Below are 23,371 nucleotides of genomic sequence, written 5' to 3' on the forward strand. Positions count from 1 at the left end.
CTGATGTGGTGGCGATGATGCCTTGTAGGTGCCCTCCAGACTCCTCTTAGCCTTCAAGGAATGAAACTACGGAGTACGTTTAAGGAGAAGCTGTGGAGACTCTAGAGATCGATGTGTCGGGCACCAAAGGGGCTAATTCTAGAACTTCAGAGCTTCAACCAACCTATGCTATACTACAATCCATTGTAACTAGGAAATGACTATCACCATATCAAGCATGGTTGTTAACAAAAAGAAGGAAACTATTCTTTACACGGTAACATCTTTTATTCCAATTGATCTTGTCAAATTAATTTTTGATGAGATTGTCAAACACGTAGAGACCTAGAAATAAATGGCACATGCTACTATTTCTCTCACTCAACTAAATCTTGTTGCAACGAAAGAAAGACTTAGTTCAGGAATGAGATGTCACTATGCCACCATAACCTGAGTTGAAGTATTCACACAAGTGGAGCAGAGGGAAACATGCAATTGTTGACTCGAATCTTGATATTGAGGACTATGAAGCTAATGATCAGAACCAAGTGTGAGTTGTTGAACCAGTTGTAACTGGGTTTGCAACTACCAGAACAACTAATGTTGATTGGGCTAGACTAATAGAGTATCTAGATGAAGAAGTGACTTGTGTTGATAAATAGTTGACCCGTTAAGCTCTTTAACAAGCAGAAGAGTTGAGATTATTCAAGTACAATTCTAGGGTTTTCATGTTAACTCTAGTTAAAGAATTGCAAGCTTATAGTGACTTTAAAGAAGGTTTGTTTACTTGATTTTGTATGATTGAGAGAGATCACTTATCCATTCAATGTTAAAAACTTAATTTTAGTGCGATTACTTTATATATAAATTGTTTTTATGTTCAGTTTGTAATTAAGTTTTAAGACGAAAGTTTAAGTGGCGAGAGTCGTCTTAGTTGATGTTTAGGAGTGATGTTGTAAATTGATAAGTAAGTTAAACTTAAATTATATATTGTGCTAGTGATTGATAATGGATTATTCTTTGGATAGCGTTCCACAGACATAAAATCTTCCGAACTAGTAATTAACTCTTGTGTCAATCTCTCCGAACTAGTAATGAACTCTCGTGTCAATCTCTATTTTGATTCTTTTAATTGTTGATCCATTTGGCACTTCACTGGCAACTAACAGGCATTTTTCAACATTTTACAAACCTATATATTTCAGAGAAGCAATGATAGCTAAAAATTGTGATAATTTCTTTATGACTTATGGAGGCTTTTACGCTCCTTAAAGAAAGAGAGATCAAATTTTGTTGATTGATAAACAAGGAAAAGGGTTAGACCAGTATCATCCTTGGTAAGTCACAGGTGAGTTGGGAATTCTTTTTGACATACAACTATTGACAAACCAAGTCAAACTGGTTCCAAGTAATAATGAAGTTCTGAGATTAAGGAGACGGAAGAATAGGCTCGTTGGTAATGTTATCAAAGATGAATAGACAACAATAAGCACAAACGTGCAGCAAGGGAGCATGTATCTGTTGGCTCTAGCATTCAACAAGAAAACAATACATTTAAAGTGAACTACACCACCAGATACTCAACTAATCCCACTAAACTATCTTGAAACTTGAAAACATTATTTGTACACCAAAATAAATCAACTAAACATGTCATTCTTTACCCAAACACAACAAGGCTTAACAACTAAGTTCATTTTCAACAAAGTAACATAATAAAGGAACTAAACAAAAACCAAACCAGTGACGCATGCATTCGAGCTGAGTTTGCATGCATCAAGACATTAGCTGCATCTCGCCACCTGCGAAGTTATCTCGCACTTTGCTATTTCGTAGTTCACCACTTGACTGTGTCATTTCATAGTTCATTTCGCAGTTTGTCACTTCACGATTCATTTCGCAGCTTATCACCTTACGGTTCATCATGTGTTTGAGCTATTGCATGGTTGAGCAATTTGTAACATGACTTTATGTTTCGAGTATTAATTTATCCTTTTATTGAATTTAAATTTTGTACTGTTTTTTGTTTCTGGTTATAATGGCTTAATCTATAAAAAGAATTAAAATGTTAACATAGTAGAACCAATGGTTTTAGCCGCTAGAGTCGGATCCTGGGAAATCCAACAAATGAATTACCAAAAGTGTTGGCAATTTGAAGTTTGAACAAACCTGTAAGCCAATCATCGAATTCTCCATTCTAAATAATGTTGGCTTACTGGAAATCCCATGTCGTCCTAGCGAAGCAATTAGACTCGAAGCAAAGTCATATTAGAAGCTTTAATTAACAAAAAAAAGTACCATTACAGTGGTAAATCACGTGCTTAATTTTATATGAATTTAGTCCATGTGACTACATGCATAGAATCGGTTGACATTCAGTTATATTAATTACTAGGTAGTAGTTTATAAAAAAAATTAATGAAACCGATGATCCGATAAATGCATGGGATGCAAAATTATAATTATAGAGATTAATGTATTATTTTTACACACACAAAAATACTCATTTAATCAAGCCATATGCTTATGGTAGCTAATAAATATAGCATAAGCAGGACTTGAATCATCGTATATGTTTTTTTTTATAAGAAGAAAATATGGTTTTCCCTTACATTACCCACAGTAGTGCTGCCATGGCGACAAGCAGCAAGTTCTTGCATTGTAGAAACCCCTTGTTGGTTTCCGTCCTTTCAATTATCATCGTTTATTTGCTCATAAAAAGGTGGGCAAAACCGAAATCGTCCATCCGGTACCCACCCGGCCCTCTGGCACTCCCGATTATCGGCCATCTCTACCTCCTAAGCTCCTCCTTGCCCAAGTCTTTCCAAGCCCTAGCTCGGCTGTATGGTCCCCTCATGCGCATTCATATAGCCCAATCCATCTTCATAGTTGTTTCAGATGCCGTCGTCGCCAAAGAGGTACTGAAAGTCCATGACGCTGAGTTTGCTTCAAGGTTCGAGTTTGGTCCAGCCCAGTACAACATATACAAAGATGCTGGTTTCATCACTGGTCCTTATGGCTCCTACTGGCGGTTTATGAAAAAGCTTTGCATGACAAGGCTCTTCACAGGACGACAGCTTGACCGTTTCAACCATATACGGGAAGAGGAGATGGTGAAGCTGTTGAAATCATTGGTTAAGAAATCCAGGGAAGGGAAGTGGTGTGATTTAAGTGCGGAGTTAGCCAACTTAACCAACAACTTGATATTCAGGATGACAATGAACAAGAGGTTTTCAAAAGATAATAGTGAAGGCAATGAGATGTGGAAATTGGTGACGGAGATAATGGGATTGGCGGCAAAGCTAGGAGTGAATGAAGTGCATGGTCTATTGAAGAAATTCGACCTTTTTGGTAATGGGAAAAAGCTTAGAGAGGGACTTGAAAGGTATGACAAATTAGTGGAACAGATTATAAAGGATTATGAAGAAAATTATGGGGTGGATGATGGATCTGGAAATGAAGATCTGATGGATATTCTGTTGGGAATTTATAGAGACAAGAATGCTGGATTGAAGATAACAAGAGAACAGATCAAGTATTTCATTTTTGTGAGTTCTGTTCATTTTACTTTTTAATGTACAAATTGTAAAATAAAGCTAAAGTTTATGCTGGACTACATGTAGCATACATAATCAAAAGTTGCATTGATTAACTTAACAACAAATATGTGACAGGAACTGTTTACTGCAAGCATTGATACATCATCGGCAGCCATACAATGGGGCATGGCAGAGTTGATGAACCATCCACAAGTATTTAAGAGGCTAAGGGAAGAGATCGATTCAGTAGTCAACACCAAGAGGGTAGTCAAAGAATCCGACGTGCCAAACCTCCCTTACTTGCAAGCAATCGCCAAGGAAACCTTGAGGCTGCATTCTCCGGTGCCTATTTTCCATAGGGAATGCATCAAAGACTGCAACATCAATGGCTTCGACCTCCAGGTGAAGGATAGAGTCCTCATCAATGCCTATGCTATTATGCGACACCCTGAAGCCTGGAGTGACCCTGATACGTATTTGCCAGAGAGGTTTTTGGAGAATTCGGGAGGAAACAGGGATCAGGATTTTTGGTTCCTTCCATTCGGGAGTGGTCGAAGAGTATGCGCTGGTTCCTTACATGCTTACCTAGTTATGCATGGGACAATTGGGAGCTTGGTTCAATGCTTTGATTGGAAAACTAAAGATGGGGCAAAGGTTGACATTACTGTTGGGTCAGGATTTTCAGGTGCGATGGCACTTCCCATGGAATGTTACCCTATTTTACGCTTTGATCCATTTCAGGAATGAAAAATAAGCTGTGTCGTATAAATGTTCCAAGCACTCTCAATAAAACTCTCCCAGAGTAGTATGTATGGCTTTTGGGTTTGCAAATTTCTGGGTTTTGAAATAATTGTTCCAAGTTAATTTCTTTTCTTTTTGGACTCTAGTTCCCCGTAGTAATATTGAGCCCTGACTATTTTGAAGTCGAGTTGGTTTCCAGAGTCTAATTTTTCAACTTGCAAGACTTGAAATCAAGATCCATTAAGCTCAACATGCAATGAAATGGTAGGTACCCGATTCCTTTTAAATAGCATAAATAATCCTTTTGTTCTACTTTCCAAATTTTAGACCCGGCACAAACCTAACACACAAATAATAAATGAGGCGAGTATCACATGAATGTAAATATCGTCACCATTTCTTAAAATAACAATGCTTGCCACTTGATGTAAACAAGTACAATCATAAAAGTCTGATTGTTATCAGCCCATATGTAAAACAAAAGAAAACTACTTCTCATCATCTGCCATACCAAAATTTCATGGCGCCAACTCTTGTCCTCACAGACTTCTTACTCCTGATAATTTCTACTCTTTTGCTAGTTTTGTTGGTTAAGTCCTTGAGAAACTCCAAGTCCAAAGGCAAGTATCCACCCAGTGCTCCAGCTCTACCCATCATTGGTCACATCCATCTTTTGAAATCTGGATTACCTACATCTTTCGCAACTCTAGCCAGAAAATATGGCCCTTTAATGCAGATACGCTTGGGAGCTACTAAATTCGTTGTGGTCTCAGATGCAAAATCAGCTCAAGAAATATTGAGGACATTTGACACTGATTTTGCCTCCAAGTTCCAACCCGGTCCCACTAATTACCATATCTATGAAGACAGTTCTTTCGCTAATGCTCCTTATGGTGCTTATTGGAAGTTCATGAAGAAATTATTCATGACCAAGCTGCTTACGGGTTCACAGCTCCAACGGTTCACCAATATCGGAGAGCAAGAGACAATCAAGCTCATAAAATCACTGCTGAACAGGTCTAAAGCAGGGGAACCATGTGACTTGACAGCAGAGCTGACAGAGGTGACACATAGCACGATTTATAAGATGGCAATGGGAAGGAGATATTCGAACAATCCTAGTCAAGCCGCAGAGATCAGAAAAATTATTACAGTTACCTTGAAATATGCAGCAAAGTTTCATTTAGCAGAAGTGTTTGGTCCTTTGCAGAAATTTGACCTCTTTGGTAAAGGAAAGAGGCTTAATTTGACCCTAAAGGGTTACGATCAGTTGATCGAGCAGATTATGAAGGATTATCAAGATAATGATCTGAAGTACAACTGTGAAAATGATGATGAGAAAGATGTGATGGATATTTTGTTGGAGACTTACAAAGACGCAGATGCTGAAGTGAAGTTGACTAGGGATCAGATCAAGAACTTTTTCATGGTAATTATACTTTTGCTTAAATTTTCACTGCATACAAAAACAGTCGACCACCATTGATGACAATTTGATGCCTGCTCTGCTGATATAGGAATTATTTATGGCTGGTGTGGATACAACAGCAGCGGTAATTCGATGGGCTATGGAGGAGCTTATCAACCATCCCAACATATTCAAAATCCTTAGAGAAGAGATAGACTCAATTGTGGGGAACAACAGACTCATCAAAGAATCTGATGTGCCGAAACTCCCTTACCTGCAAGCGGTAGCGAAGGAAATCCTAAGACTACACCCTCCATCGCCCTTTCTCCGTCGACTTTCAAACAAAGATAGCAAGATCAACGGCTTTGATATCCAGAAAGGGACTAGAGTTTTCATCAACGTCTACATGTTAATGAGGGATCCCAATTGCTATAAGGAACCTGAAAAGTTCATGCCTGAGCGGTTCTTAGGCAACTGTACTGAAATGAAGGGCCGGGATTTTCATTATCTTCCATTTGGCAGGGGAAGGAGAGGCTGCCCTGGTGCCTCCCTTGCTAAGTCCCTATTGCATGCCACGATTGGAGCCCTTGTTCAATGCTTTGATTGGAAAGTAAAAGATGGGGAGAAAGCTGATACTGAAGCAACGGGAACAGGTTATTCGGGTGCATTTGCATCTCCTCTCCCGTGCTATCCCATTACCCGTTTTGATCCATTTCAGGAATGAGCCCAAAGATCTGAAAACTTGTTTGATTTGCGTTTATTAATCTAATTGTTTCTGTTCCTGTTTCATTCGAGCAGATTATATTACCCTTTGAATTATGTAAAAGAAAACTGTATTGATTGAAAAATGCACTTGAATGTTGAATAGGACAATTCCGTGATGGCAATATTTTAATTTGTCCGGCACATTTTTCAACAGTAGATAAATTAGACTTTCTAGTTTATATTCAGCCTAGAATATGATCCACTTGTTTACCTTTATGACCTCAATAGAAGTTGCTTTCCATTCTAATATCCTCCATCCTTATTCAACAATTTTGCATTAAATGCCTTAATGGTTGGAGGCTTTGGAAGACATAATTTTCTTTTGCTAGTGGTTGAAAAACCAAATTGCTTTTAGATTTCATTTCAGTTCCATCATCTTAAGTTTGATGTTCTAAGACATTAATTTTTCAGTTTTTCATATGATAATTGAATGGGTTGAAATTAATATTTTGATTAATTAGTATTTAATAAGTGAATGATATATATTTTGGTGTCTTGATAATTGATGTGTCTTGAAATAATAAGCAATAGGACAGTATGTTAGATATATAACTTATAGATGATATAATTATTTTTATACATAGTGAAATCATAATTTGAATAAAGAATTAATAGTACTGTCTCAAACACATTGTACTTGTTATGAAAATTGAACATGATCATGGTTCATCTGTTTGGGACAAATGATTTAATTCTTACTGGTATGACTAATGATCATTATTTTTATTGGAGATACAATGGAACCTTGAAATAGCGATGATCAAACACCGTGAATGGATGTAACTTAAAGGATCACAAATATACTATACGGATAGCACATATGACACAAAAATAACTTATGTAAAATGTTTTATGTATTTTCTTATATTCTTATTTCATGGAAAATAGTTTAGCTAATGATAAATGACATACTAGTCAACGAAAAAGAAACCATTTGAAAAATGACTTCCCCTTTTGAAAAAAGCAAGTTGTTTTTCGGAGAAAAACCCTTTATTAGTAACTTGATTTTTTATATAAAAGTTAATTTTTTTTTAAAAAAGACAAATGTTATTATATTAATAATAGATTTTAATTTTAATTTTTAAAAATATTTAAAAATTAATATCAAATATTACATTTTTCAATATTACTAAACATACGTATTTCTATTTAATCATAAAATAAATTGTTAATGTAATTAATATAAATTATTATTTTAATAAAATTATTAATATAAATTTTATTTTAAATATAAAATATAAAATTAATAATACTTTAAAAATTTAAGTAATTTTCTTAATATTTTATTGAACATTGTTAATAAATTAATAATAAATATATATTAAAATTTATAAATATTTAGTAATAAATGTTTTATAGTATAAAATATAAATATTTAAATAATATAAATATAAGTATTTGTTTAAATCCTACTTAGTTTCATTTATCTCTTTTATCTCTAATGTATCACTATCTACTTTTGTATATATATATGTGTGTGTTTTATGTAACTTCAAATTAAATTTTAATTAGGCATTAATTATAATTAAGTTTATATAAGATTCCTTCAAATTTTTTTTATATAAGATGTTATTTATTATAAAATATAATATTATGTAACAAATATGATTTATGTTGTATTTGTTTCACTGAAAACAAGTTTTAAAAAAAGATTTCAAGAAAAAATTTCAAACAATGAAAAATATTTTACACAATCATCCAAACACAAAAGAAGTATCAATTTTTTCAAAAAAAAATTAAACCATTTTTTAAAAATTATTTTTCAAAAGTTGTTTTTAATAAAACAAACACATTCTAGGATTTTCATATATAGCTTTCATAATGCTATGCAATTGAGAGGTACGATGGGTATTTGATTTATACATAATATAACTTCACTTATAGATAATAAAATCAGAGAAAGATTGCATACATTACTAATTGAAGTAACTGTATTTTCTCGAAAGAGTAAGAGACGGCATAGAGTTAATATAATTTTTTTAATGAATAAATTAAAAAATGGGTCCAAAGTAAAAATAAAATTAAGATATCATCATAGTTAATTAAATTTAGAGTCAAAGTAATCCATATTTAAATATATTTATACATATATTCGAATATGGTATAATTTATTTGATTTTAATGAAATTAACATTAGCTTATGTGATATATTTAATTATATAAAATTAAATTAAATTAAATTAAATTATTAATAAATATGAAATCCTAATGGTAAGACCCAAATTTTGCCCATTACTCAATACCCAATACAACCCATTACAAACCCAAACCAAAACACTAAACTAAACCCACAATTAGGCCCAAAATTAAAAAAACCCTAAGCCTAATAGGCCCACAGCCTAAACAACTCCAGCAGAAGTAAAAACCCTAATGCGCCGTTGCCTCCTTTGCGCTCGTCGCCCGTGGTCTGTCACCACCAACTCCTCTGCCATCCCTGCAAAAGAAGACCAAAATAGCAAAGAAACAATGGTAAGCAAAAGCAAAACAATACAGAAAAGTGATTGAATAGTAACAAAGCAGAGAAATAAGAAAAGTAAAAAAGAAAAAAAAACTATGACATGTACAAAAGGCTATAAAAGCTGAATTTACCATGTAATTTAGAAAAAGGAGCAATATTTGCAAGAGGATTTTCATTTCGTTTCTCTTTGATTTCTCTCGGGTTTATTTTATTTTATTTTCTCTTATATATGAACACTCATATGCAAAAAAAATCAATACAAACTCAGAAAGCAATCAAAAAATAAAAGTTTCTAAAGAAGGTAGTGCTTTTATCTATTGTTCTTTCTTTTTTATCGTTATTTTTCCTTATTTTCATTAGCTAGAAGAAAGAAAATACAGAAATGGGAGGAAAAGAGAGCAAAAGTCTCACCTGGTGGTTCGTCCATCGCCACCACGGTGGCTTTTTCGCCGGAATCGATGTTCTGATGAAGGGAGAGTGAGAGAGAGTTGAAGGTTATTTTTTTTCCTGAAAGTGTTGAAAATTAAAAAAAAAAAACTAAAATTTTATTTTAAATAGTGGTACCAAAACGGTACCGTTTTGGCTCTAGGACGCAAAACGGCGTCGTTTTAGAGTGAAGCAGGCCGACCCGACAGCCTAGCCAGGACCCGCGTGTTTTGTAGCGGAAGGGCTAATTGCACTTTCAGCCCTTCCTCTTTTTAATCAATTTGTGATTAAGTTATCTTATTTTGTACATATTAATTTATTTTGGTTTTCAATTTAATCCCGCATGAAGTGCAGCGTTTTGGAGGGCGGGGGTATTCCCCCATATGGTCCCTCTACGTTATCCGCGCCTTTCAATGCGATCCCTTATTTTATTCTTTTCCGAATTAAGCCCTCAAATCCCATTTTGATTTCAATTTAGTCCTTCTAGATTAATATTGTTATGTTACTAAAATTAATTTATCTAATATTCAGCATCTTATTTTATTTTATTTTTATTTCTTCACGTATTGATATCTTCATAATATGCTTTTGTTACTTGCATTATTATTGCTTATTCATTTATTTCTCTATACATATATTGTTATATGTTTCTACGTTTAGAGTATTATTACATATTATTATTATTGCTATTACTCTTATTATTTATTATTATCGTTGCTATTTCTATTATTGTTTTTCTATTACTATTTATATTATTGTTGTCATTATTATTATTATTATTATTATCATTTTATTATTATTTTTCTGTTATTGTTATTATTAGTCTATATTATTATTCCTATTAATGTATCATCACTATTATCTTCCATTTTATTATTATCATTGTATTATCACTATTATTATCATCATATTAATTTTATACTACATTGTATATTTCCTTTTCATATTTACTCACGTCGTTATTATTACTATTATTATTATTATTATACTATTAAACTGATTTAATTAATATTCAATATTTATTTGTTTATTTATTTATTTATTATTATTTTTTATAGATTAGTTTTATGTTTATTTTTACCCTTATTATTGTCATTTTTATTATCTATTTGTTTATATCTTTTTATACTTTCAAATTTTATATTATTTATTTTTATTATTTTTACTAATATTATTGTTATTAATATTTTATGTTCATTTTTTTACCTTATTTTATATTTGCTTATACTAATTTATTTATTTATCATTCTTTCGTTTTCAAACACTTAAATTTAACTTCATGTATATGCATTTTACCTACTTTCTTATCACCATTTTATTTCATTTTTATTACTATTATTACTTAATTAATATTAAATTTAATTGATCATTGTCATTGCTGCTTCATCATTATATATATAGTCATATCGCTTATTCATGTTATCATTCTACTATTATTCCAATTATGTCACGAGCCGTGTTTAAATGTCCATTCTTTACACTATAATCCAAATAAAATAAATATGCATAGCTTTAAACATTACATGTGTATTTATTCGAAAGATTTTGAAAATTAAGGCAATGTTCTGTATTTGGAAATTCTAGAGATCGTGCCCTAACGTACTGGGTTTCGATTTTTCTCGTTTGATCCAAATGACCGAATAACCTTTTAAAATTAAAACATGTGAGTTTTGAAAATCAAAAGGCCAACTTATTCTCGAGGGTCTGAAATGTTGTGTCCTAACGTACTGGATGTGGCATTTTATTACTTCGGGACAAGAAGGTCTTTAGAATCCATTTCGATTTACTCAAGCAAATTCTTCATATAGATTAACATAAAAAAGGGATCGTATTCTAAATTCTTTTCAAGTTTTTAAATTTCGACATTAAGACATTAATTAATCAATTAGGTACCAATTTTGGGCGTTACGATGGTGCTAATCCTTCCTCGTACGTAACCGACTCCCGAACCCGTTTTCTCAAATTTCGTAGACCAAAATCGTTGTTTTAGTAAATTAAAATGTTTTATTAAAATGACCAAATTTCTGGGTGATCCGATCACACCTTAACAAAAAAAAAAGATTGGTAGCGACTCCCAATTTTCGTTTTCTTTTCAAAATATAAAGTCGGCCCATTTTTTCAAAAAATATTTTCGACAGCTTGGCGACTCCACTGGGGAAAGAATAAGAGAGTCAAGCCACAAGTTGATTAATTTTTTGTCTTTTTGTTGAAAATAGAAACTTTAGTTTTAATATACGATCCTTTCATTGCATTTAATCTGTTTTGTGTTACGATCTTCATCATTTTATCCATATTTTCTTTATTTGTTTCGAGCTTTTTGGGCACATTGCATTGCATGATCGCGCGGTCACACCCTTTTAAGTGGGAGTGAGAAACTATTCCTTCGTGAGGTTTTCACCTCCGCTTAGGATACTGGATCGCTTTCGGGAAACATCCGTACCTATGTCTTCGTGAGATTTTCATCTCCGTGCAGCCATAGGGAAATGTATTCCCCTGAACTGAACTCGATCCATATGAGCCTATAATGGGTGAGGATCGAGGAATCTACCGATTCGGGTACCTTCACTTTAGAACCGAGCCACATATAATAAGCCTTAAGAGCCAACCCTAGGTAGAACCACACCAAACCCATGAGGTCACCCGATTAGGTGCTCTGTTTGTCATTCATGTTTTTGTACTGATGTGTTTCTTTTAGAGATTGCATTGCATTTTCCTTTCAGAGATCTTTTTTATATTTCACCCGTCTTTGTTACGATCCTCATCATTGCGATTTATATTTGTTGTATCGGTTTGAGTTTAGGCATCTTTTTGCATATTGCATTGCATGATCGGTCGATATCACCCTTTTAAGTGGGAGTGAGAAACTACTCTTTCGTGAGGTATTCACTTTTGTGTAGGATAGTGAATCACTTTCGGGATACGTCTGTGCCTATGTCTTCGTGAGATTTTCATCTCTGTGTAGCCATAGGGAAATGTATTCCCCTGAACTGAACTCGATTCATATGAGCCTATGATGGGTGAAGATCGAGGAATCTGCTGGTTCAGGTACCCTTTCCTTAGAACCGAACCACAAATAGAGGGACCTAGAAGCCCACCTTAGGTAGAGCCACGCCAAACCCTAGAGGTCACCTAGATAGGTGTTCTATTTTATTTCTTCGGCACTGACGTATTTTATTTTGTTTTGTCTACGATTGCATTGCATTACATCATCATAGAAAGAAGGTGTTGATTCATATTCGATTGCTAAATAGAAAAGCTTGTCATGAGAGAATGGATTTCTTGATAAAGTGGAATATAATACGGTTGTCCAAATAGGGTCCGAGTAAACAATAAAAGAAGGCTGATAGTCCATGAAGGGATACACAACTTTGCTTCATCGCTTGAGGATTCAAGCTAACAAAGATTATTCGAGAGCTGTCGTGTTTTAAAGAAGCTGATGAGCATCGCAGGGATAAGTGAGCAACGAGTCGCAGCCAAGATCAAGTAAAAATGAGTTAATAGGGACATCTTTTGGAAAATTCGCAAGACTCGACCACAACATCTGGATATGAAGAGGAAGATAGGTGTCTTCGCTTGGAATATGAGGGCAAAGCCGCATATGTAATCCGTTTTATGTAAATAAATTTGTTTTCTAGAAAAGTTGTTCTAATAGAATTGAATCCAGAATCAACGCCTCTCTTTCTTTCTGCATCCATCCCATGCATTTGTATTGCATTTCATCATATGCATTAGATTTTCATAAAGGGACCCTAATTAGATAAATTTATTTCAGCTAACCTGGGAACCGACAAAAGTCTACTAAACTAAGAATCATTACGGTACTTGCGTAAGAACAAAAGCCATAGACCGAAGGTTGGAAAGAATAGAACAAATGCAAATATAGATCCAGGAGCAATTGACCAAAATTCAACGAGAGATGCGAGAACAAATGCTAGAATTCCAAAGCAATATAATGGGTCAGTTAACCCAGTTAGTAGCCGGAGAACTTGAAAAAAGGAATGACCCAATGGTCAATAGTGGGGATGATAATAAAAACATCATCTATTCCCCAGGTTCTACCCCAATAAGCGTCTGGACCCAACCAGATACGCAAGGGGTACCTATCATTATCGGACCTCAATATCAGACTGATACCTCGGCACTGTTGAACTTCTCGATAGGTTCAGATTTTAACCTGGAGGATGATCGAGCCAAACCTGTTGTTCTTGCAGAAACAAAGGAAAGGGGAGAGTGGACTCTTTAAAGGCCCTAAAGAAGAAGAAAAAAGAAGTGAATAGTACAAGTAGGTATAACAAGGGCCATTCGGAGCCGATTACAGTAAGCTAGCCAAGGACGGTAACTACCAACCATCAGGTCTCCCCAAGGCAAGAACCCAATCCAAGACTGAACTCAGAAAAACCCCAGTTCGTATCCATCCCAATCACATATAGGGAGTTGTATTAAATTTTGTTTGACGCACATGTTGTGTCCCTTTTTTACGTGGAACCAATACAGCCTCCATACTGTAAATGGTATGATGCAAGCGGCCAATATGAGTACCATGTGGTAATCACGGGGCATTCCATCGAGAACTATACCGCTTTTAAAAAGTTAATCGAAAGACTTATCAAATTGGGTATCGTGAAATTCGATGATCCCTCTGGTGTAGAAAATTCGTAACCCAACTTTTCTGTTAAAAGGGCAAACATTATGAGTTCCATTATGGATAGGGCCATGAGATCTAAGAGTACATCGAGCTCAGGACTCTAATACAAGACCTGATATTGGGGAATCTGAACATTAACGACGTATCAGAAGAGGAAACTCGCGAATAGAATTTTTCGAGCATCTACCCTTATATACTTGGGAGTGTTTTGAACCATGAGACTATAGAAGAGACCCTCGTACTTTTAGAGCTAATCTAGAGTAAAAACAAGATTGTTGTAATGGCCTAAATTCAAGGTTATCGGAATAATGGTTTCGTAACCACAAATTCAATTTAAAGAGAAATTTATTTCAATATTTTTGCATGAAAATTGATATGATAGGAAAATCGTATGAAAATATTGATAGAAAAATTTTATCGATTTAGTGGTTAGTTAGAAAAAGAAATTATTGAATAAATTGGGTAAAAAAAGGTATCGAGACCTCTATCTCATAAAACCGAGTAGAAAATAATTTTATAAATATTTATGAAATGTTAGTAATGTGGTATTAAAATTTCATTAGGAAATTTTAATGTTTGAGTAGTTAATTAAATAAAAAGGACTAAATTGTAAAAGGTGTAAAAGTGGATGAGATGATTAAGTAGCTTAAGTGTCTAATGAGAGAGGATTTAAAAGGAAATTAGACCCAAAATTTATTTGGGCTGGACGGAAAGGACATGAAATCAGCAGGAAATTTGATAAATTAAGGGAAAAATTGGAATATTGCAAAATTAACTAAATAAAGCTTGGGCTAAATAGGAAATATCTAGATTTCTCTTCATTTATCTTCAATTCCAGCAGCTAAAAATGCCATAGGAGGGCTCTTTAAGCTGGTATTCCATAATTTTTTCACCAAATGAGTTAATCCTTGCCCATTTCTTGTAATTTTTGTGTTTCTAAGACTTTTACAACTAGGTCCTACTATTAAATTCATTAGTTTTTGATTTCATGAATGTAATTGAAAGTCACCATGGTTGAGTGCTGTAAGTTTATGATTAAATAGCATGAAATTTAAGCTTTAGTTTGTTTATAAGATGATTTTATTAGGTAATTTCAATAGAAATTGATTTTTAGGACCTAATTGTGAAAATGTTTGGAATTAAAATCTATTGCTGAAATTCTGATTCTTAAAGGTTGTAAACTAGTTTAAGGTGATAGAATAAAGTGTTAATTAAGAAAAATAAGCTCAATTGAGAGGCTAATTAAATAGGGACGAAATTATCATTTATTAAAAGCCTAGGGGAAAAATGGTAATAAACAGCTTGCACTAAAATAGTTTTGGACTACATCAATAGACTAACTTTGAAAAATCACCATAAATTTTTAAAATAGAATTAGAATATGAAAAAAATATGGAATTAAATCTTATTAAGTCTAGTTTCTCATAAAAGAAACGATGTAAGCAATGGATTTGTAAATCTTGAGATATAATGAATTTTGTGAGACAAGGTCAGAATGAATTCGGGTTCCCCTGTTCTGATTTTTTAAAAATCATAAAAAATTGAATAAAATTAATTATGGGCTTAAATTTATATTTCTAGAATCCTGAATGAGTCTATTTTTAAGAGAAACAAACTAGAAAATCATTTGAATCCTGTCTGAAGAGATAAATAATTTTTAGTGAAGAAGGGTCAGAACTGTTAGATAGCAGAACAGGGGTGAATTTAAAGAATAAACTGTACTTATTGGCTAAATAAAAATTCTGAAAAATTTTATGGTAAGAAGATATGTGAGTCTAGTTTCAGGAAAAATTAGCGAATCTTAATTTGGAGTTTTTTAGCTCAAGATAAAAATAATTTAGTGACTATGACTCAAGTAGACAACTTTGAATAAACTATAAATAATAGTTGAATTATAGAGAATGCTGCATATGAACATGAAATGTATTAAATTGATAACTAAATTTATTTATTTAGATCTAGAAGATTCAAATAAGAAGCTAGATCGAAGAAAGGAAAAAGTTCAGAATTAATAGATTTTTGTACACGAACAAGTATCAAGGTAAGTTCGTGTAACTTGAATTATATTCTTAAATGCTTCAAATGTATATTATTGATGTGAATATGATTTGAATGTTCATTGTATGAAAATTAATGAAACATTGATATATTTGATAAAATGGGAAGAAATCCCAGTTGAATGAAAGGAAAATTCGATGGATCTCTGAATAGGAATTGACGGTAAAAAGGATCTAGCCCGGACGGGTGATCCTATTCTGATATAGCCCTCCTGAAGAATATGTGGAAAATGGATTTAGCCCGGACGGGTAATCTGAATTAGGGTTTGAATTTATCCTGGACTGGTAATTTAGATCCAAACTCATTAGAATAATTGTCGTTGCAGGGGATTTAGCCTGGACTAGTAATCCCGACTATACTCTATGAGTTTATATTACAGGGGATTTAGCCTGAACTGGTAATCCCGCTGTAAGGATGAGGCTCGCAGGAGTGTGCTATCTGAAATGGAAATGTGCGCACATGAATATGAATTGACGGACTCGAAAATGTACACTAAAAGTGTACCTCTGAAAATCCATCGAAATTCCGAGAAATTCAACGGGCTAAATATGGAAAGATAATAAGGGAATGAAAATTATAGTATTGATGAGTTCATCAATCATGGTATATATTATTGGTACATGGAAATTATTGTACTAACTTGAATGTTGAGTTTGTGCATGTTAGGGTAATAATGCATTGAATAGATATAGGAATGTTTATTGTATTGTATTGAAAATATTAGGTAAGTATAATTCTTGTTACGTGAGCTTACTAAGCACAAAGTGCTTACCCTGTTTCATTTTCCCCTGTTTTGTAGTGTTAAGAGCTCGGAGGTCGGTATATTAAGAAACTTTATTTTGGAAATCAATGGCATGTATAAGCTAATAAAGTAAATGTTAACGTGAAATGAATGTAAAGTTAACCATTGGTATGGTTAACAAACCTGGTTTTGGTATGTGATGACGTTATCTTATAAATATGCGTGAATCTATATGCGTTAATCTATCTTGAAAATATGTTGAATTGGATTGGTTGATGTTGATTGTTTTTGGTTTAAAATTGCAGGGAAGGTTAGATATCTATAAAAGGGGTTATATTGAGTAAAAAAATTTAATTAAATTAATTCATAAACTCCGGTAATACCTCGTACCCTATTTCGGCAATGAATACGGGTAGGGGGTATTACATTTGTTAGTATTAGAGCTATGGTTTAGCCGGTTCTAGGACTGATGTAGCAAATACGGGATTAGCTATACATGCCATTTAAATTATTATTGATAGCGTGATATCTCTTGACCATTTAAAATGTGTTTTTCTTATAGTAATATCATCCGACCGAGCTCAATCTGAGGAAGCTGGGAGTCATGCTCTGGCTTCAGTATAAAGAGAAGAAACTAGCAGTAGAAGGCCCGGGATAGAGGGTCGAGGGGAGAAGGCAAAAACAACCTTCTTTCAAATGATGAATGAATGGTTTAATCAATACTTAAGAACTAACCCTGTAGTGCAGTAAGTTCAAGCTCCCCTTCCTGCTCCTCCACCGGTTCCCGAGATCTCACAGGGTATAGGTACTGAATCTGTCAGAAAAGGAAAAGCTCCAGTAGATAAAATTCGAAAATATGAGGCCGAAGAATTTCGAGCAGCAGTTGATGATGATTCCAAACGGGCTGAATTCTGGTTAGAGAATACTACTCGGGTTTTGGAGGAACTATCTTGCACACCAGAAGAATGTTTGAAATGTGTCGTCTCACTGCTAAAAGACACAACTTATCATCGGTGAAATACTAAAGCTTTAGTTGTTCCGAAAGAAGAAATTACATGGGAGTTCTCTCAGAATGAATTTAAAAAGAAATATATCAGCCAGAGGTTCCTTAACCAGAAAAGAAAAGAATTTCTTGAGCTCAAACGGGGCAATAGATCGGTATCTGAGTATGAAAGAGAATTTGTCCGATTGAGTAAATAAGCTCGAGAATGGGTACAGTCGTAAGCTGAAATGTGCAAACGATTCGAAGAAGGGTTGAATGAAGACATCAAGCTACTGATCGGAATTCTTGAAATTTGAGAGTTTGCTACATTGGTAGAGAGAGCTTATAAAGCAGAAGAATTCAGCAAAGAAAAAAATAAGCTGAGAGGAAAGCTAGAATTTTTAGTAAAAGACTGATGGGAAAATTCCAGTTTTTTGCTTCAAAGAAATTGAAGAAGTACCAGGATCGTTCTACCTCGGCCACTGGGTATTCAGGCAGAGAGCGAGGTTCTCAACGCATTAATCCAAGACCTTCCACTCCGTTAGTGACCAGTGTTAGCAGTGTTGGCACTCCTAAGCTGAGATGCCAGTATTGTAATAAAATCCATTTTGGTGAATGCCGATTAAAGAGCAGGGCTTGTTACTGATGTGGTTCTTTTGACCATTTCCTCAGAGATTGTCCAAAAAGGGTTGAAAAAGAAGTTGAACAGATATCGAAGCCGAGTAATCCAGTTTCGAAAGATAGACCACCTCGACCATCCAGTAATATCAGTGGTAGTCGAGGAGCTACAAAAGATACTGTAGGCAGGCCTAAGGTACGAGCACCTGCTAGGACATATGCCATTCGTGCCAGAGAAGATGTCTCAGCACCCGATGTTATTACTGGTACATTTTCTTTACTTGACATTGATATTACTGCATTAATTGATCCTGGTTCTACGCATTCATATATATGTATAAAGCTTGTATGTGTTAAAGATTTATCTATTGAACCTATTGAATTTGTGGTTAAAGTCTCGAACCCCCTAGGTCAATCTATTTTGGTGGATAAAATTTGTAAAAATTATCCACTGATGGTAAAAGGTTATTGTTTCCCGGCTGATTTGATGTTACTGCCATTTGATGAATTTGACGTGATATTGGACATAAATTGGCTAACCCAGTATGATGCAGTAGTAAATTGTAGACAGAAATATATTGTGCTAAAATGTCAGAATGGTGAGTTACTCCGGGTTAAATCTGATCAGACAGAGGGGTTATCTAATGTGATTTTAGTAATGGCAACACAGAGGTATGTAAAAAAGGGTATGATGCTTACTTGGCTTATGTACTCGACACCAAGGTATCTGAGTCAAAGATACAGGCAGTGCCAATAGTATGTGAATTTTTTCGATGTGTTTCCAGAGGAATTACCAGGGTTGCCACCAAAAACAGAAGTGGAATTTTCTATAGATTTGATTCCGGGAACTACTCCGATTTCCATAGCTCCGTATTAAAGGAGTTAAAGACACAGTTGCAATAGCTTGTTGACAGGGGTTTTGTCCGACTGAGTCATTCACCTTCGAGTGCTCCGATACTATTTGTGAAAAAGAAAGACGGGTTTTTGAGATTGTGTATCGACTACCGGCAGCTTAATAAAGTAACCATAAAGAATAAGTACCCATAACCCCGGATTGATGATTTATTTGATCAGTTGAAAGGTGCTACAGTGTTTTTAAAGATTGATCTTTGATCAGATTATTATCAGTTACGGGTAAAGGAGTTAGATGTGCCAAAAACAGCCTTCAAAATCAGGTACGGGCATTATGAGTTTCTGGTTATGCCGTTTGGGTTAACTAATGCACCTGCAGTATTCATGGATTTGATGAACCGGATATTCAGACCGTACTTAGACAGATTTGTGGTAGTATTCATTGATGATATTTTGGTTTATTTTCAGGATGAAGAAGAACATGCAGAACATTTCAGAATTGTGTTGCAAATTCTGCGAGAGAAGCAGTTTTATGCTAAATTCAGTAAATGTGAATTTTAGCCTCGAGAAGTGGGTTTTCTAGGACATATTGCATCTGCCGAAGGCATCAGGGTAGATCCAAGTAAAATTTCAGCTATTGTCAATTGGAGTCCACCGAAAAATGTATCCGAAGTTAGAAGTTTCTTTGGTTTAGCTGGTTATTATCAGAGATTTGTACAGGGATTTTCTATGATAGCTTCTCCGATGACTCGATTATTACAGAAAGATGTAAAGTTCGAGTGGACTGATGAATGTCAGTAGAGTTTCAACCGATTAAAAGATCTACTAACGAAAGTACCTGTATTAGTACAGCCTGAACCGGGTAAGGAATTTGTTATTTACAGTGATGCCTCATTAAATGGTTTAGGTTGTGTCTTAATGCAAGAAGGTAAAGTAATAGCCTATGCTTCAAGAAAACTTAAACCACATGAAAGAAATTACCCAGTACATGATCTTGAATTAGCTGCTATTGTATTTGCGCTGAAGATATGGCAACATTACTTGTACGATGAGAAATGTCATGTTTATACTAATCATAAAAGCTTGAAATATTTTGATGACACAGAAATATTTGAATTTAAGACGGCACAGGTGGCTTGAATTGATAAAGGACTATGATTTTATTATTAATTACCATCCGGGTAAAGCTAATGTTGTAGCTGATGCTTTGAGCCAGAAATCTCTGTTTGCTTTACGAGCTATGAATACCCGGTTATCATTGACTGATGATGGTTCAATCCTAGCTGAATTGAGAGTTAAACCAATATTTCTACAGCAAATATGTGAAGCTTAGAAGAATGATGAGAAGTTACAGGTTAAACGGGCACAGTGTGAGTCAATTAATGATTCTGAATTTCAGATTTGTTCTGATGGTTGTTTATTATTCAGAGGTAGGGTATGTGTACCTCAAAATTCAGAGCTCATACAGAAGATTCTACGCGAGGCTCACAGCGGTACTATGTATGTACATCTGGGAAGTAATAAAATGTATAATGATCTAAATAAAATGTACTGGTGGTTGGGAATGAAACGTGATATCTCTGAGTTTGTATCAAGGTGTTTAATATGTCAGCAAGTTAAAGCTGAACATCAGGTACCTTCGGGGTTACTTCAGCCAATTACTATACAGGAATGAAAATGGGAAAGGATCACTATGGATTTTGTATCGGGGTTACCGTTGTCTCCGATGAAAAAAGATGCTATTTGGGTGATTGTTGACCGATTGACAAAGTCAACGCACTTTATTCTCGTACGTATGGATTATTATTTAGATAAACTTGCTGAACTGTACATATGTGAGATTGTCAGCTTACATGGAGTGCCTGTTTCCATTATATCAGATAGAGATCCCCGATTTATGTCTAGTTTCTGGGACAAATTGCAAGAAGCCTTGGGTACTCAGTTGTATTCCAGCATTGCATTTCATCCTCAGACAGGTGATCAATTTGAACGTGTAATTCAAGTATTGGAAGATATGCTCCGATGTTGTATACTAGAGTTTGAAGGTAATTGGGAGAGGTATCTACCTTTGATTGAATTTGCTTACAATAACAGTTATCAGTCTAGTATTAAAATGGCTCTGTATGAAGCTTTGTATGGTAGAAAATGTAGAACACCGTTATATTGGACAGAGCTCAGTGAAAGGAAGATACATAGGGTTGATTTGATCTTGAAAACAGAAGAAAAAGTAAAGGTTATTCGAGATAGTCTAAAAGCAGCTTCCGATCGTCAAAAATCATATGCTGACCTTAAACGAAAAGAGATTGAATTTCAAGTTGGTGACAAGGTATTCCTGAAAGTGTCTCCTTGGAAGAAAGTCCTCCGATTCGCTCGAAAGGGTAAACTGAGTCCAAAATTTATTGGGCCATATGAAATCATAGAAAGAATTGGACCGGTCGCTTATCGATTGGCATTACCACCGGAACTTGATAGAATCCATAATATTTTTCATGTATCTATGTTACGACGGTACCGATCGGATCCTTCACATGTTATTTCTCTGACAGAAGTGGAGATCCAATCGGATATGACTTACAGTGAAGAACCGGTCAAGATATTGGCACGGGAGACAAAAGAGCTTAGAAATAAAAAGATAAATTTGGTGAGACTATTGTGGCAAAAGCACGGGATTGAGGAAGCGACATAGGAACCAGAGGAGGCAATGAGGAAACAATACCCAAATCTCTTTACTGTTAAGATTTTCGAGAACGAAAATCCTGAAAGGGGGCAGAGTTGTAATGGCTTAAATTCGAGGTTATCGGAACAGTGGTTTCGTAACCACAAATCTGATTTAAAGAGAAATTTATTTCAATATTTTTGCATGAAAATTGATATGATAGGAAAATCGAATGAAAATATTGATAGAAAAATTTTACCGATTTAGTGGTTGTTAGAAAAAGAAATTATTGAATAAATTGGGTAAAAATAAGGTATCGAGAGCTCTATCTCATAAAACTGAGTCGAAAATAATTTTATAAATATTTATAAAATGTTAGTAACGTGGTATTAAAATTTCGTTAGGAAATTTTAATGTTTGGGTAGTTAATTAAATGAAAAGGACTAAATTGTAAAAGGTGTAAAAGTCGATGGGATGATTAAGTAGCTGAAGTGTCTAATGAGAGAGGATTTAAAAGGAAATTAGACCCAAAATTTATTTGGGCTGGACGGCAAGGGCATGAAATCAGCAGGAAAATTGATAAATTAAGGGCAAAATTGGAATATTGCAAAATTAACTAAATAAAGCTAGGACTAAATATGAAATATCTTGATTTCTCTTCAATTCCAGTAGCTAAAAACGCCATAGGAGGGCTCTTTAAGCTGGTATTCCATAATTTTTTCACCAAGTGAGTTAATCCTTGCCTATTTCTTGTAATTTTTGTGTTTCTAGGACTTTTACAACTAGGTCCTACTATTAAATTCATTAGTTTTTGATTTCATGGATGTAATTTAAAGTCACCATGGTTGATTTCTGTAATTTTATGATTGAATAGCATGAAATTTAAGCTTTAATTTGTTTATAAGATGATTTTATTAGGTAATTTCAATAGAAATTGATTTTTAGGACCTAATTGTGAAAATGTTTGGAATTAAAGTCTATTTCTGAAATTATGATTCTTAAAGGTTTTAAAATAGTTTAAGGTGATAGAATAAAGTGCTAATTTAGAAAAATCATCTCAATTGAGAGGCTAATTGAGTAGGGATGAAATTATCATTTATTAAAAGCCTAGGGGAAAAATGGTAATAAACAGCTTGCACTAAAACAGTTTTGGACAGCAGCAATAGACTAACTTTTAAAAATCACCATAAATTGTGGAAATATAATTAGAATATGAAAAAATATAGAATTAAAGCTTATTGAGTGTAGTTTCTCATAGAAGAAACGGTGTAAGAAATGGATTTGTAAATATTGAGATATAATGAATTTTGTGAGACAAGGTCAGAATGAGTTCGGGTTCCCCTGTTCTGACTTTGAAAAATCATAAAAAATTGAATAAAAATAATTATTGGCTTAAATTTATATGTATAGAATACTGAATGAGTCTATTTTTAAGATAAACAAACAATAACATCATTTGAATCCTGTATGAAGAGATAATTAATTTTTAGTGAATAAGGGTC

At 34.1% G+C, this 23,371-nt stretch overlaps 2 protein-coding genes and 1 long non-coding RNA gene across 3 annotated transcripts; 2 read left to right on the forward strand and 1 right to left on the reverse strand.

Annotated features, from left to right (window-relative positions):
• The first annotated feature begins 2,547 nt into the window (after positions 1-2,547).
• On the forward strand, positions 2,548-4,456 carry LOC107890341 (3,9-dihydroxypterocarpan 6A-monooxygenase). The gene is made up of 2 exons (XM_016814797.2): positions 2,548-3,527; positions 3,654-4,456. The coding sequence occupies exons 1-2, from the start codon at positions 2,577-2,579 to the stop codon at positions 4,263-4,265; spliced, it is 1,563 nt and encodes a 520-aa protein (XP_016670286.1). The 5' UTR covers positions 2,548-2,576; the 3' UTR covers positions 4,266-4,456.
• Positions 4,457-4,701: 245 nt separating this feature from the next.
• Positions 4,702-6,554, forward strand: LOC107889525 (3,9-dihydroxypterocarpan 6A-monooxygenase). Its single transcript, XM_016813968.2, has 2 exons — positions 4,702-5,688; positions 5,777-6,554. Exons 1-2 carry the CDS (start codon positions 4,780-4,782, stop codon positions 6,389-6,391), a joined length of 1,524 nt encoding a protein of 507 aa, XP_016669457.2. The 5' UTR covers positions 4,702-4,779; the 3' UTR covers positions 6,392-6,554.
• A 2,048-nt stretch (positions 6,555-8,602) lies between these two features.
• LOC107890340 (uncharacterized) lies at positions 8,603-9,535 on the reverse strand. Its single transcript, XR_001681925.2, has 2 exons — positions 9,302-9,535; positions 8,603-8,866 (listed from the first exon to the last, which is right to left on the reverse strand). It is a non-coding gene; the product is annotated as an uncharacterized lncRNA (long non-coding RNA).
• Positions 9,536-23,371: the final 13,836 nt, after the last annotated feature.

The sequence above is a fragment of the Gossypium hirsutum genome, chromosome A09 (assembly GCF_007990345.1).
Source record: "Gossypium hirsutum isolate 1008001.06 chromosome A09, Gossypium_hirsutum_v2.1, whole genome shotgun sequence".
Lineage (NCBI taxonomy): Eukaryota > Viridiplantae > Streptophyta > Magnoliopsida > Malvales > Malvaceae > Gossypium > Gossypium hirsutum.